This window comes from Oncorhynchus gorbuscha, linkage group LG21, assembly GCF_021184085.1.
Source record: "Oncorhynchus gorbuscha isolate QuinsamMale2020 ecotype Even-year linkage group LG21, OgorEven_v1.0, whole genome shotgun sequence".
Taxonomy (NCBI): domain Eukaryota; kingdom Metazoa; phylum Chordata; class Actinopteri; order Salmoniformes; family Salmonidae; genus Oncorhynchus; species Oncorhynchus gorbuscha.
The window spans coordinates 46,326,904-46,341,593 of NC_060193.1; the positions used below are offsets into that span (position 1 = coordinate 46,326,904).

At 44.6% G+C, this 14,690-nt stretch overlaps 1 protein-coding gene across 2 annotated transcripts in view; it reads left to right on the forward strand.

The window, feature by feature from the left end:
• Nucleotides 1-14,336, forward strand: part of LOC124008631 (neuroligin-4, X-linked-like) — an 85,309-nt gene extending 70,973 nt beyond the window's left edge. For both annotated transcript variants that reach the window (XM_046320095.1, XM_046320096.1), the window contains 3 exons: nucleotides 4,680-4,865; nucleotides 8,296-9,085; nucleotides 12,176-14,336. In XM_046320095.1, the coding sequence (XP_046176051.1) occupies nucleotides 4,680-4,865; nucleotides 8,296-9,085; nucleotides 12,176-13,070 (1,871 nt within the window). In that variant the 3' untranslated portion in view covers nucleotides 13,071-14,336. The remainder of the gene's footprint in view (nucleotides 1-4,679; nucleotides 4,866-8,295; nucleotides 9,086-12,175) is intronic.
• Nucleotides 14,337-14,690: the final 354 nt, after the last annotated feature.

Below are 14,690 nucleotides of genomic sequence, written 5' to 3' on the forward strand. Positions count from 1 at the left end.
GTTTTGTCCACTCAGTGTATGTTGTGCTCTTAGCCTACCTCGCATCTGGCCAAGCGGCTGGCACAGTATGTGGAAAATCTCTTGCAGACCCATGGTGTGCAATCGGTGGAGTCGTCCTGCCAATGCACAGCATGGTTCCACAGGATCAATACCATTTAGGGAAAGTGTCCACCACAGGAGGTTGGTGGCACCCTAATTGGGGAGGACTGGCTCGTGGTAATGGCTGGAGCAGAATCAGTGGAATGGTATCGAATACATGGTTTGATGCCATTCCATTCTCTCTGTTCCTGCCATTATTAAAAGCCGTTCTCCCCTCAGCAGCCTCCACTGGTGTCCAAACATATCCAATAGACAGCAGCCCCAAATGGCCTGAACGTGGAAAGGGATGTGTGTGTGTGTGTGACCACAGTATCTTGACATTTCAATGAGAGCACATGCATTTGTCATAGTCCTTTATCATACTGTAACATTCCTTAGGCAATGCATGACGGTGTTAGTGCCCAGTATCATGCGGGGGAGAATGAACAGGTACTTTATTGTCCCATAGAGAAATTTGCTTGGTGACATCACAGTTCACCAGATGCTCTTATCCAGAGCAGCTAGGGTTAAGTGCCTTGCTCAAGGGCACATCGACAGATTTTTCAACTAGTTGGCTCGGGGATTCGAACCAGCAGTCTCTACTTGCCCGACGCCCTTCACCGTTGGAGCCCGGATGGAGCCCTTTACTTGCCGTTCCAAGTGGCATTAAATGACAGTGTGGCCAAGCAGACCTCTTATGTCACTGCTGCCACTCAAACCCAGATCTATTCGAGCTGTACTGTTGTGAGGCTGAATGATGGCTGTCTGACTTCCATTAAGCTTGCAACCCCTGCCCTGCCCTGCCACAGCAGCATCAGCATAAGTTTGGCTGAGAGAGAGAGAGAGAGAGAGAGAGAGAGAGAGAGAGAGAGAGAGAGAGAGAGAGAGAGAGAGAGAGAGAGAGAGAGAGAGAGAGAGAGAGAGATGTATGGAGGGGAAGAGAGGGTTTATGGGTTTTTCTATAAACAATGATGCTAATGTGTGACATTGGGAAACATTTTTCAAAATGTTTCGAAACAAAAATGTAAATTATTTTTATGTAGTTTCACTTGGGTACTTGTGCAAATTGGCCCATGACGCAATTGTACATCTAACTAATATGTTTGGTGCAGTATTTGTCAATGAAAACATGTGCATGAAAACGTGTCGTCTCTCGTTGAATGACAACAGACTTTATTGAAGAATCTCGACAGTTGACCAATCACAGACGAAGGGGCGTAGACTTCGATTCCTGAACTTTGGCTGACCTTGAGAGAAAACGGTGTGTGCCCTCACCGAAGTCCAAAATGAACAAAAACGTCACAAAATGTCATCATAATGTATGCACAAACTCTTCCAAACTGTTTTGGCTGGGAAGCATGTGGATGCCTTAGGTCTGAGGCGTAGAAAATGCTTTGGAAGGACATTGTCATTTCTGCATCGACCCTGTGATATTGTAGCAACAATATTAGCATTCAGCAAATAATATTTTACTCAGATGCATTCCCAGGCAGAGTAAGATCAATACTAAAATACTTTGTGAAATATATTGCTGAAGGAATATTTGATTTCTGAAGAGCATGTTTGATGAGCTCCATTTTTATGGAGGTTTAAGCTGTGTTGTCTGTGACAGTGAATTTAATCAGGCATTGTGTTGCTCTTCTTTTGACACAGGTGAAGATAGGCTCTTACATGCAAACCATTGATATTGATGTTAAATATACTAGCATAGTGTGTTTTCACAAGTTTTGCAATAGCAGTTACAGCAGTTATCAATATATGTTCAAATAGTAGAAATATCTTCAAAGCTCATGTCCATAATACATCCTAATGCAACGTTCTACTCAGTAATATCTGCAGCAGCTTCTTGAAATGGAAGCTTTCGATAATCTTTTCACACACCCTGAGGAGTTACTGGTGGGCTATCCTCTCTGCTCCACTCCCCTTCGCCCCAGATCCTCTTCTCAGACAGACATGGTGAGTGGAGACTGAGGAGAGAGAGAGGGAGATGGAGAGAGAGGGGGAGAGAGCAGAGAGAGAGAGAGAGAGAGAGAGAGAGAGAGAGAGAGAGAGAGAGAGAGAGAGAGAGAGAGAGAGAGAGAGAGAGAGAAAGCTGAGGCCAGCAAGTCATATACCCAGGAGTGTGAGTCCTGCCAGGGGCCTTGTAATCCCACAACACCCTCTGCTGCTATCCCCTCCACCACCTGTCTGTCCTCTCCCTCATCACCCTATCCCCTCCACCCTCCATCTTCCTATCCCCTCCATCCTCCTCCATCCCTCCATCTCCCTATCCCCTCCACCTCTCCTAGATCCCTCTATCCCTTCTACCCCTCCTCCATCCCCTCTACCCCTCCTCCATCCCTCCATCCCTTCCACCCCTCCTCATCCCTCCATCCCTCTAACCCCTAAACCCCTCCTTAATCCCTCCATCCATTCTACCCCTCCTCATCCCTCCATCCATCTATCCCCTCTACCTCTCCTCCATCTCTTCCACCCCTCCTCATCCCTCCATCCCCTCTCCCTCTCCTCCATCCCTTCCACCCCTCCTTATCCCTCCATCCCTCTATCCCCTCTACCCCTCCTCCATCCCTCCATCCCTTCCACCCCTCCTCATTCCTCAATTCCTTTATCCCCTCTACCTCTCCTCCAACCCTTCCACCATGCCTCATCCCTCTATCCCCTCTACCCCTCCATCTCTTCCACCAATCCTCATCCCTCCATCCCTCTATCCCCTCTACCTCTCCTCCATCCCTTCCACCCCTCCTCATCCCTCCATCCCTAAATCCCCTCTACCCCTCCTCATCACTCCATCACTCTATCCCCTCTACCCCTCCTCATCACTCCATCCCTCTATCCCCTCTACCCCTCCCCATCCCTCCATCCCTCTATCCCCTCTACCCCTCCTCATCCCTCCATCCCTCTATCCTCTCTACCCCTCCTCATCCCTCTATCCCCTCTACCTCTACCTCTACCCCTCCTCATCCCTCTATCCCCTCTACCCCTCCTCCATTCCTCTATCCCCTCCACCTCACAGCCAGACCATGACAAACTGGATCTGCTCCCTATCACAGGGCCACAGGACATCTTTCCTTTTCTCCCTCCTCCTTTTCCTCCTTCTCTCCATCCTTTCATCCGATTTGTCCTGTAGCCTGTAGACTGCTCTGTCTGGGCTCTCCCCCCTGGGATGGAAGCGGAGAGCTGAGCATGTGTCCCAAAGGACACCATATTCCCTACATAGTGCACTACTTTTGACCAGGGCTCTGGTCAAAAGTAGTGCACTATGTAGGGAATAGGGCACCATTTGCGACACTACCCGGGGGCTGTCTGTGCCAGGGGCTCAGCTTAGAGATCCAAGGCCTGGCGCTTGCGAGGACCAGACACCCCGGTGGCCGTCCCTCGCAGACTCTAAAGGCCCACCACCTAATGGGTTTAGACAAATCAGCTAATTTGTCAACAAGTTTCTGATTTTGACAAGCGTATCAACAAGCTTGTCTGTCTGGCCTGACACTCGGCTGTATAGAGTCGAATCCAAGTCAAAGCCATGTGGTTGAAATTCAGACTATGAAAAAGGAACTTGCCTTCTCTCTCTGTCTTGTCTCTCTATCTGCATATTCCACTGTATAGTTGAAGCCAAACCAAGTAAATGTTGACCATGAAAAGGAGCTTCGCCTCTCTCTGTCTCTTCCGCTCTGTCTTCTCAGTATAATGGTGGTCCGGTCAGGAGCACTCCAGCCATCTCAGGTTGAATGACTGAGGGAGTACAACCCTACATTATCCTACATGATTCTCTCGATCTTAACAGCAAGGGATGATTCCCAGGTCAATAGGAACCACTGTGACTTACTGAAGAGTTTTAGCTATTTGACTGGATAATAAGACTGGAAGCACGCAGGTGTCGCTGACTCGCCGCGTGCTTCCGTTCTTATGAATAGAACGGTACCAATGGGTTCCATAGGGAGGGTTCCTGTTCCCGTGGTGCTGTGTTGTACAGGCCATTCATACCTGGATGAGGTCATCCATTATTTCACTGATCGCTGGAACTTACGTCAATGTATTCCCGCCACATTTACCTCCGCCCGTTGTGGCGATAAATATAGTGGAAGACGGGCTACTGCTGTATGTTTTGAGACGCCTCCTGGGGATGCAAGCACTGTTCTTTAGGTGTGTGTGTGTGTGTGTGTGTGTGTGTGTGTGTGTGTGTGTGTGTGTGTGTGTGTGTGTGTGTGTGTGTGTGTGTGTGTGTGTGTGTGTGTGTGTGTGTGTGTGTGTGTGTGTGTGTGTGTGTGTGTGTGTGTGTGTGTGTGTGTGTGTGTGTGCGACGGTAACTCTACAGTGTTTCCCTGTCCCATGGTCCCAGAGACATCAATATCAACATTGAAAAGTGTTAGCAGGCGCAATAATGTATTTGTTTAAATGTCCTTGTATTTTACACGTTATGCTTTATTTATTTATGTACTGAACTTTATGAGACATCTCTAAATCACCACCAGGTACAGAATATTGTCCAATATGAATTTCTCCCATCTGTCTCCCCTCTGTATCAATGACAAGCTTTTTTTTTAGAGGGAGATCAAGAAGGAGGTGATCAATGAGTTTGTTCCCGTCTCTTGTTGCTCACACAGGCTTCCTAAGCACAGGGGACCAGGCAGCCAAGGGGAACTACGGACTGCTGGACCAGATCCAAGCCCTGAGGTGGATCAAAGAGAACATTCAGGCCTTCAAAGGAGATCCAAAGAGAGTGACAATCTTCGGCTCTGGTGCAGGGGCGTCGTGTGTTAGCTTGCTCACGCTCTCTCACTACTCAGAAGGTATGTAGAGGGTATTTTTATTTCCCCAAAAATGTTCCCTTACCTCCTCGGAGATCATTGAGATTGTGCTATTTTTTTTTCTCCAGCCAAAGTCAGTGAATACAATTCCTTTTGAATGTTTAATGAATCATAAAATGAAACATTCTCGGTGTCCACTGTGAGATTTATACACTGCAACCAATTATTATTAATTCAATTCATATGGTCATATGAACTTCAGCTGTCATTTTGGAGCATAGTAATGAAACAAACCCTTTATGATATGTATTGCTTTATTTGATAGAGATCTTCAGAGGGATTTTTGTTTCAAACAGGAATTACCTCTCTCGCTGGGAGGGTACGGCCGTGTCCCAAAATGGCACCCTATTCCCTGCCCAGTGCACTACGTTTGACCGGAGTCCTATGGCGCCTGATCAAACATACCGCATTTACATAGGGAATACGGTTCAATTTGGGGCCGCAGCCCCTACGATTTATTTTCAGCAGTCAGAATACACCTGGACATGGAGCGTCACATTTCATCGCCACATGGCAGGGATAACAACTGGAGTGTGTTCACACGTTCACTCAAGTGTCAAATATTGCCTGCCTCAGTCACTAGATATGTGTGTGACCAGCCAGAGAAAAGTGGTAGCTGGGTATCAAGAACATTAGAATGGCTCACCCCCGTAACATTATAGTACATTTATATCTCGTTGTTTAAAAACAAATTATCATTCGAAAGTAGTTTCCTTAGAAATGTGTCATTAAGTGTCATTGTTGTTCTCCTACAGCCCAGTGCACCTCTCATTGTAGTGGAGGCAAACAAAGTCTGCGTCCCAAATGGTATCATATTCCTTGTAGGGCACTTCATTTCTCTGGTCAGAAGTAGTGCAGTATATAGGGAATAGGATGTCAGTTGGAACGTCCGCAGAGATAGACAATTGAATAGCTAGCTGTACTTTCTCTCTCGCGCTCTTCCTCGCTCTCTTTCTCTGCAGCTGAATCTCACCAGGAGCTGTTTGAGTAAGTGACTGTGAAAACAGCATTACCTAATCAGTCTCCATAGGGCAAAATCCCAGCTAGATCTCAACATCACACAACTTCAGACTTTATTTCCGTCAATATGAATCAATATCAGTTATGGCAGGAAATGGACATGTCTTGCACTCGTCCATGGACTTTAATTTCTCCCCATGTCCGCTGTTGCTACTGAGTGACAACAGCAGGAGTAGCCTCAGGGGAAAACATCTAGTTCTGGATTATGTCCAATAAAAGAACATACCACGATGAATTCTTCTTTCATCGTCATTCTGTCAGAAGTCCAATTCAAATATTGAATGCCAAGAGCGTGCGAAGCTGTCATCAAGGCAAAGGGTGGCTACTTTGAAGAATCTCAAATATAAAATATATTTTGATTTGTTTAACACTTTTTGGGTTACTACATGATTCCATATGTGTTATTCCATAGATGTGATGTCTACAATGTAGAAAATAGTAAAAAATAAAGAAAAACCCTTGACTGGCACTGTATGTACAGTTGAAGTCGGACATTTACATACACCTTAGCCAAATACATTTAAACTCAGTTTTTCACAATTCCTGACATTTAAACCTAGTAAAAAAATCCCTGTCGTAGGTCAGTTAGGATCACCACTTCATTTTAAGAATGTGAAATGTCAGCGTAATAGTAGAGAGAATGATTTATTTCAGCTTCAATTTCTTTCATCACATTCCCAGCGGGTCAGAAGTTTACATACACTCAATTAGTATTTGGTAGCATTGCCTTTAAATTGTTTAACTTGGGTCAAACTTTCGGGTTAGCCTTCCACAATAAGTTGGGTGAATTTTGACCCAAGTTAAACAATTTAAAGGCAATGCTACCAAATACTAAGAGCTGGTGTAACTGAGTCAGGTTTGTAGGCCTCCTTGCTCGCACACACTTTTTCAGTTCTGGCAACACATTTTCTATAAGGATTGAGTTCAGGGCTTTGTGATGGCCACTCCAATACCTTGACATTGTTGTCCTTAAGCCATTTTGCCACAACTTTGGTAGTATGCTTGGGGTCATTGTCCATTTGGAAGACCCAATTGCGACCAAGCTGTACCTTCCTGACTGATGTCTTGAGATGTTGCTTCAATAGATCCACATAATGTTCCTGCCTCATGATGCCATCTATTTTGGGAAGTGCACCAGTCCCTCCTGCAGCAAAGCACCCCCACAACATAATATTTTTTATTTGTTTAATTTTACCCCCTTTTCTCCCCAATTTCGTGGTATCCAATTGTTAGTAATTACTATCTTGTTTTATCGCTATAACTCCCGTACGGATATCTTGAAGACTTGATCGCTGACATGCAAAACATTTCGGGACTGTATCATCAGTGGACTAATGAAACAAATATGAAAGATCATTTTTGAGTGGATCATTTCCTTAACATCTGCCACCCTGGTCCCATCACTCACACTAGGAACAAACATTTTACCAATACCCCCCGGAATAAAATCCAAATCTCACGAGATTTGGTTCTGGGTTACCGAGGTTAGCCCAGTATCCTATCATCTGGATTGGTATGGTGATGGAATCGGATTTGCTAGGGCTGTTGTTAGTCAGGCAGCTATGTTCTTGCATCACCCATTTTAGCCAGACCCAGGTGGCATGGAAGCCGTAGCCCCTCGTCGCTGCTCCCTTTGTAGGACATGATATGTTTCTATTTCACGGCTCCACGGGCACTCCTCAGCAAGCAGACTGAGGTAAACACAGGAGGCATATGCAACATATTTAAATTCCCTTCTGGTGAGTCAGGTTTTAACTGATATTTTTCATCCAGGGGAAAAATGGGGGGGGGGCTAAATAAACCTCTATTGCTAACTAGGCCTAGCGGGAGACGTCTTCTGTGGCTCGGAAACGTACTTTTCAAGTCGTCCTTTTTGAGTCACCATCACAAGGATATAAATAGAACTAAGAAAATACTGGAAGAGATGTAACATACAAGAAGTATTCCTAGTGCGCTGTGGCCTATTTGCAGAGTGGCAGTGGCAGACAGACCAAAAACATAATTCAGGATGAATAAGTGTCCTGAAGCCTCATTGCAGAATAAACAAATCTGTATTTTATTTTCAGTCTGATTCATTTATTATGACCAGCATTGACGAGATGTGGTGTCACTGTCCATCTCCTTAATCATCCTTATGCTGCATATTGTGTCAGTATAGGATAATATGCAGTATACTGTAAATCACCGAAGATGTTACATCAGAATTACTTAAATAATACCAGAAAATACCAATTATTTCTATACTGAGTTAATACCAATGTGGCTCTTCCAGGTGTGTGTATTCTTTAAGAAGTTTTATTGCAAGAAATGTTTTCCATTTGTGAAAAACACCAAACACCATGTGTGAGATTAGACCTAGACTTGTGTCTAACATCAGTTTTCACCCTTTCAGATCTCTTCCAGAAAGCAATCATCCAGAGTGGTACAGCTCTGTCCAGCTGGGCGGTTAACTACCAGCCTGCCAAGTACACACGGATGCTGGCTGAGAAGGTGGGCTGCAACATGCTGGACACCATCGACCTGGTAGAGTGTCTCCAGAGCAAGAACTACAAGGAGCTGATCGAACAGAACATCTTACCAGCAAAGTACCACATCGCCTTCGGCCCCGTCATCGACGGCGATGTCATCCCGGACGACCCCCAGATCCTCATGGAGCAGGGCGAGTTCCTCAACTACGACATCATGCTGGGGGTCAACCAAGGCGAAGGGTTCAAGTTTGTGGAGGGCAGCGTGGACAGCGAGGACGGCGTCTCGGCCAACGACTTCGACTTTGCCGTGTCGGACTTTGTGGATCACCTCTACGGCTACCCGGAGGGCAAGGACACGCTAAGGGAGACCATTAAGTTCATGTACACTGACTGGGCCGACAAGGAGAACCCCGAGACAAGAAGGAAGACGTTAGTCGCACTCTTCACCGACCACCAGTGGGTGGCGCCGGCCGTAGCCACAGCGGACCTCCATGCCCAGTATGGTTCGCCGACATATTTTTACGCCTTCTACCACCACTGCCAGAGCGACATGAAGCCTAGCTGGGCTGACTCGGCACATGGGGACGAGGTTCCCTATGTGTTCGGGATCCCCATGATCGGACCCACGGATCTGTTCAACTGCAACTTTTCCAAGAACGACGTCATGCTCAGTGCGGTTGTTATGACTTACTGGACTAACTTCGCCAAGACAGGGTAGGTTGTCCAATTCTGTTTATACTACTGTCTGTCAGATTGTTTGTTTCAAGTGGATAAATATCCGTCATGGATCGAGAAGAGACTTAGCAAGTTATGGGAGCATAGCTTCGCCTAAACGGAACAAATCAGTGTTTCTAGTCTTATAGAGGCTTTGGTTTTCATTAAGGCTTTGCAGTTTGCAAATATCACTTGATATTTGGATCACGTCTTTGTTTCCTGAACCCTGGGATTAGCCAGGTAGCAGGATGTTTGCGACCCAGTCACACTGAAAATGAATTTTTAGGTGAATAAATACATTCTTGAAAAACTTCATAGGCTGTAGAATGCCCTACCCCAGCTCTCCGGCTTGGCTAGCGTCCAACTGATGCCAGTTCAGCAGGGGATAGATTGGCAACGTTATTGACATGGGGAGGCTCTTTTACTCTGAGTGCTTTTTGCTTTCCCGTAGTGCTGCTTCAAACAAAGCAGGAACCCAAAAGCAAATTCATCGCCTCGAGAGTGCCCGTTTTTCACAAGTCTCTCCAACTGCAGGCAAACACTCCCGTTGCGATCCTCAATTTCCTCTCTAGATAGAGGGTTTTTCAGAAAAAAGGGCTCCCAACAATAGACAGGGGATTCGGAGGGAGGAGAGGCATATCATTAAACTACGCATCTCAGTGCTTTCAAAGTGAGTGAAATACAAAATAGAAAAGCACAATACACAGGTAAGCCTTCTTCTTATTCGTAGTGGATAGAGGCCTGAACAGTGAGTGAGGCGTGTGTGTATCCATGCGAGCATGGTCGCGTGCGTGCATGTCGTTTCTTAGTATACACTGCACATACAGGCGATAGCCAAAACTAAAAATGAAGACAGCTGTGAACACATGGCAGACTGGAAAAATGAGATTTTTTTTGTTGTTACATCTGCAAAGAGAGGCTTTGTGTCAAGCAGAGGGAGATAGGATTGGATACATTTGTGAGTATCTGAGTAGATACATGGCAGTATTATGTGCAAGCCACCTCCCTCTGGTGAGAAAGCTGAATCTGGGTAGACCGACATGCGGTTTATTTATATCTGTGACTTTGCTATTTCCATAAACCTGCGACGACGAAGTCTCTTAGGACGTGTGGACTAGCCCTCCATCTGAATGGACTTCTGTTATCACACAAGACAGATTGACAGCATGGTGGAAGCACATGTTTCATGGACCTTCTGAGACACATGTGAATAGCTTGCTAAGTGTGTATCAGCCCGATGGGCACAGGATGGCTGGAGCGTCTTTGGTGTCGGAAGAAAATGGCATATTGTTACAGCAGACGCTTCCATATGATTGTATCAGGGCTACGGGCCTTTAAGTGATATTGTATCGGGATCCACATGCTAGCTGGAGCTTATGGACATACACTATGTACAGTATGTAACTATTACTAGACAGTGACTGAATCCATTTCAGGGAGATTATTATTATTATTTACCCAGAGGTGACATTTTGACAGTGTTAAAACATGTCAAATGAGAAGATGTTACTAACAAAAGACTGTAGTGTTTAATAAATAGTCAGCACGGCACTAGGGTTTGACACAAAGTACCGTGAGCCATATACCCGTTTTGGTAACATCTTTGCAATTGTATAATAGTGGATGTGGCCCATGACGTTCAAAGAGTGATGCAACCAAATATTCAAGTTCTCTCAAATAGAATGACATAGCAAAACGACACAAGATTAGCTTTGTATTGAATAATAGCATATTGCATCAGATCTAATTGAATCCTACTCTCCAGGGATGCGCGGACATATTTTCAATGTTTCTCTCTCGCTCTGCCTGTGCTTCCATTGACAAGTTAGTGACATACTTAGATCCTGCGGTGATCGGTAATGACAGGATTAAACAGTGCTCCATCAGCCGGAGATACTGTCATGCCGGATTAGCCAGTTAAATATATCCTGATCCCCTGAGACCACTGTTATCTAGTAGGCCGGCTGATGGACGGATGGAGCTGTGATAAAGGCCGCCTTCTCCCAGTCTCACAGGCTCTCTGTACTCGAAGAGCTCGTTTCGGAAGCAGAGCAGACCTCTGGGTACATAGCTATTTCGACATCGATCAAATATATTTGAGTTAGTCTGCCTGGAGTGCCAGGTGGTCCGGGGTTAGCTGTTTTCCGCCTGTTCAACCGGTTTCATTGGGTCAAGCAAGCTAAATCAAACCCAGCTAAAGTATTTGAAATGATGTCAAATAGTATTTGAACCCATGTCTGCTTCAGAGGTCATCTTGAATGCTCTGATGGGTACTGACTGTCCCCTGGTGCCTGAGTGCAGTGTATGACTCAAGATGAGGCTTGCATTTCTGTTCAGCATTCAGCTGGACATTCCCACTTCCCATTCCATTCCTCTTGCCCTTCCACTCACTCAACAGTGTCAGGCTCCAAGGTTGTCGTCTCGACTGTGCTCCTTGCCTCGGTCTCCCTTTGAAAGTTAATGAAATCACAGTCACAATGTCACAGGAGAATTGCTCGATTCCAACTCTGAGGTAGTCCACTATAATGTCTACTTCAAAATGTCAATGGGAGAATAAAATGGCTACACTACAGTAAAATGTTAACATGATCTAGGACATCGGGACATTTCATACTATTGCAGATTTTTTTCTATGAATAACAGAGGTGTTTGTTATGAATGTTAAAAATGGGGGCACAGGATATGCTTTGTATGAATCAATTATTTGAGTCTTGTAACTGTACAGTAGTATGACTCGGCACTAAAGTGAATCTACTGCGTAGTTTTAGTGGCCATTTGTGATTTTATCTGAAGATTCCCTTTAGTGGGCTTAAAGAAAAACTCAAAAATATATTACAGGGAGGAATATAACATAACATTTCTTTCTAGTATATTTTAATATTTTGGGTCAATAATTTTCAATTTCACGAGCATTTACTCACAAGCCTGGAGATAAAATAGTGCTTAGGTGGCCATTATTCAGAATGCTTCCCTTTTTTCTCTCTTTTTTTCTCTCTTTTTTAAACATCTTGTAGAATACTGTCCTGGAAAGGACAATTGAAATAATGATTTCATAATTACAAATGCTTTTTTAAATCTTCTCTATTTCAGAGATCCAAACCAGCCCGTTCCTCAGGACACCAAGTTCATCCATACAAAACCCAACCGCTTTGAAGAGGTTGCCTGGTCGAAGTACAACCCCAAGGACCAGCTCTACCTGCACATTGGCCTGAAACCCAGGGTCAGGGACCACTACCGGGCCACTAAGGTAGCCTTCTGGCTGGAACTAGTTCCACACCTCCACAACATAAATGAGTTGTTCCAGTATGTATCCACAACGACCAAGATACCGCCGCAGGACACCACCCCGTTTCCTTACACCAAGCGTTTCCCGGGGAATCGGCCTTCTACCACCCGCCACCCTGGGGTTCCCTCCGCTAACACCAAGCAGACCACCGACCAGCGGAAAGGTGAGGACCTCACCGACGAATCAGCAGTGGTTATCGAGACTAAACGGGACTATTCCACGGAGCTGAGCGTCACCATCGCCGTGGGAGCCTCGCTGCTCTTCCTCAACATCCTGGCGTTCGCCGCGCTCTACTACAAGAAGGACAAGCGGCGACACGAGTCAAACCGGCGCGGGCCAAGCCCACAGCGTATCTCCGCCGGGCCGGCCAACGCGACGGTCTGCGCCAATGACATCGCCCACCTGCAGAGCGAGGAGCTGATGTCCCTGCAGATGAAGCAGCAGCAGCAGACGGATCACGAGCACCACCACGAGTGTGAGTCGCTCCAGGCCCACGACGCGCTGCGCCTCACCTGCCCCCCCGACTACACCCTCACGCTACGTAGGTCGCCAGACGACATCCCCCTCATGACACCCAGCACCATAACCATGATCCCCAACTCGCTGGCCGCCATGCAGCCGCTTCACAACTTCAACACGTTTGGCGGCAGTCAGAACAGTACCAACCTGCCCCATGGACACTCCACCACCAGGGTATAGCTCAATGTGGAGAAGTCAAACGTCCATGTGGCCTGGCCTGTGTTGGACAAACACGGAGGAACGAGAGCAGAGTGACTGACTTGTGTTTCACACAGAACTCATCTCAGTGGACGAGATGTTATTTTGCTACCATGCCTTCTTGAACAGTATATATCAAAGTCAAATAGGAACTTCTAATGACGCATTTGAAAAGTGAATGTTACCATAGTAACGCCGTTTTCAGAGTGAAGCTTCTCGAAAGAATCGAAGAGAGTTTTTACCAAAAGATCAACACCGGAAGACAAGTGGAATAATCGGCTTTAGAATGCTTGAAAAAACAATACAAAACACGAAGGGTTACAGTGATGATAAGGATTACTCTAATATCTTTTTGTGCCATTTAAGTACATCAGAGGACAATAACACACAATTGTACAGTGAAATACCACTCTACTGCATTGGTAAAGTATGACAGACTAGTCATGGGCACTGAATTTGAAACTACCCCCAGCCTGAAATGTATTTATGAAAACTTTGTAAAAAAAAAACACAAAAAAAAAACTATATAGTTGTGAGTGAAAATAAACAAAAAAAAAGAGAACTTTAAAGAACTTCTATTGTTGTTTGAGTTTAACTATGGCTTTTCCAAGCGTGTTCTTTCTGTTGAGGTGAGTGTAAATAAACAGTATCAGCCATTATTCATTTTTTGTTGTTGTATTCAAATCTGTTTTCACAGCAGCAGATTAAAAAAGCACTATCCATTTTGGGAGAATACTGTGCATCGTCTAGACAACCATTATATTGTCCCGTGTGTCCTTTGGATCCATTTCTGACACAACGATAATGCGGGAACTGCTTTATAATCTCCATTTTCCGACAGCATTCTGATTCTGTCTCAAAATGAGGTTCGATAGCTTGAGTCCATTTTTTTTGTTGTCACCCGATTCATCTTGTTCTGCTTTTGATCGTTTTGTTTGTAAGCTTTTTAAAAAACATTTATGTCTAGCAGCAATCTCACCACTGCCTGAGCTTCAAATGTGACCAGAAATGTATTACTTAGACAAAAAAGGCAGTGGATTTTGGTATCAATATTAGTTGGATATGTTTGTAAAAGAAGTATATGTTAGATATTTCAAATTGTCATATGCTAGCAATATGTAAAGTATTGTGCCAGGCTTTTGATATGTTGGGTTACTACAACACAAGTGAATGAATGTAAATAATAATAATGATACATGATATTATTAATAATAACAATTATAAGTACAATATGAAGTCAACATTAACCCAAATGATTTCCGTTCTGCATCCTATTACCTGAAAAAAAACGAAAGCAAGTCCATATAAAAAGGTTGATAATAATGCTACATTTGTAAATTCAATGAAAAAAATATATCCTTACCATTGGTCCATCAACTGTCAAGATACCAAGGGTTTTGATGTAGGATTTGAAATGATTTTAGTTTGTCTGATATTGTTTGCAGTTTTGCCTTAAGTGATAGATGATATTTCTGGCTGGACACCTGTATAAAGATTTTCTGCAGCATTTTTAATAAAATATCACAGTATTTTCTAAAGAAAAGCTTCATGGACATTTTTTTTTTTTTTAATGTGAGTTCGTAAGAAATGTTGGATGATGCG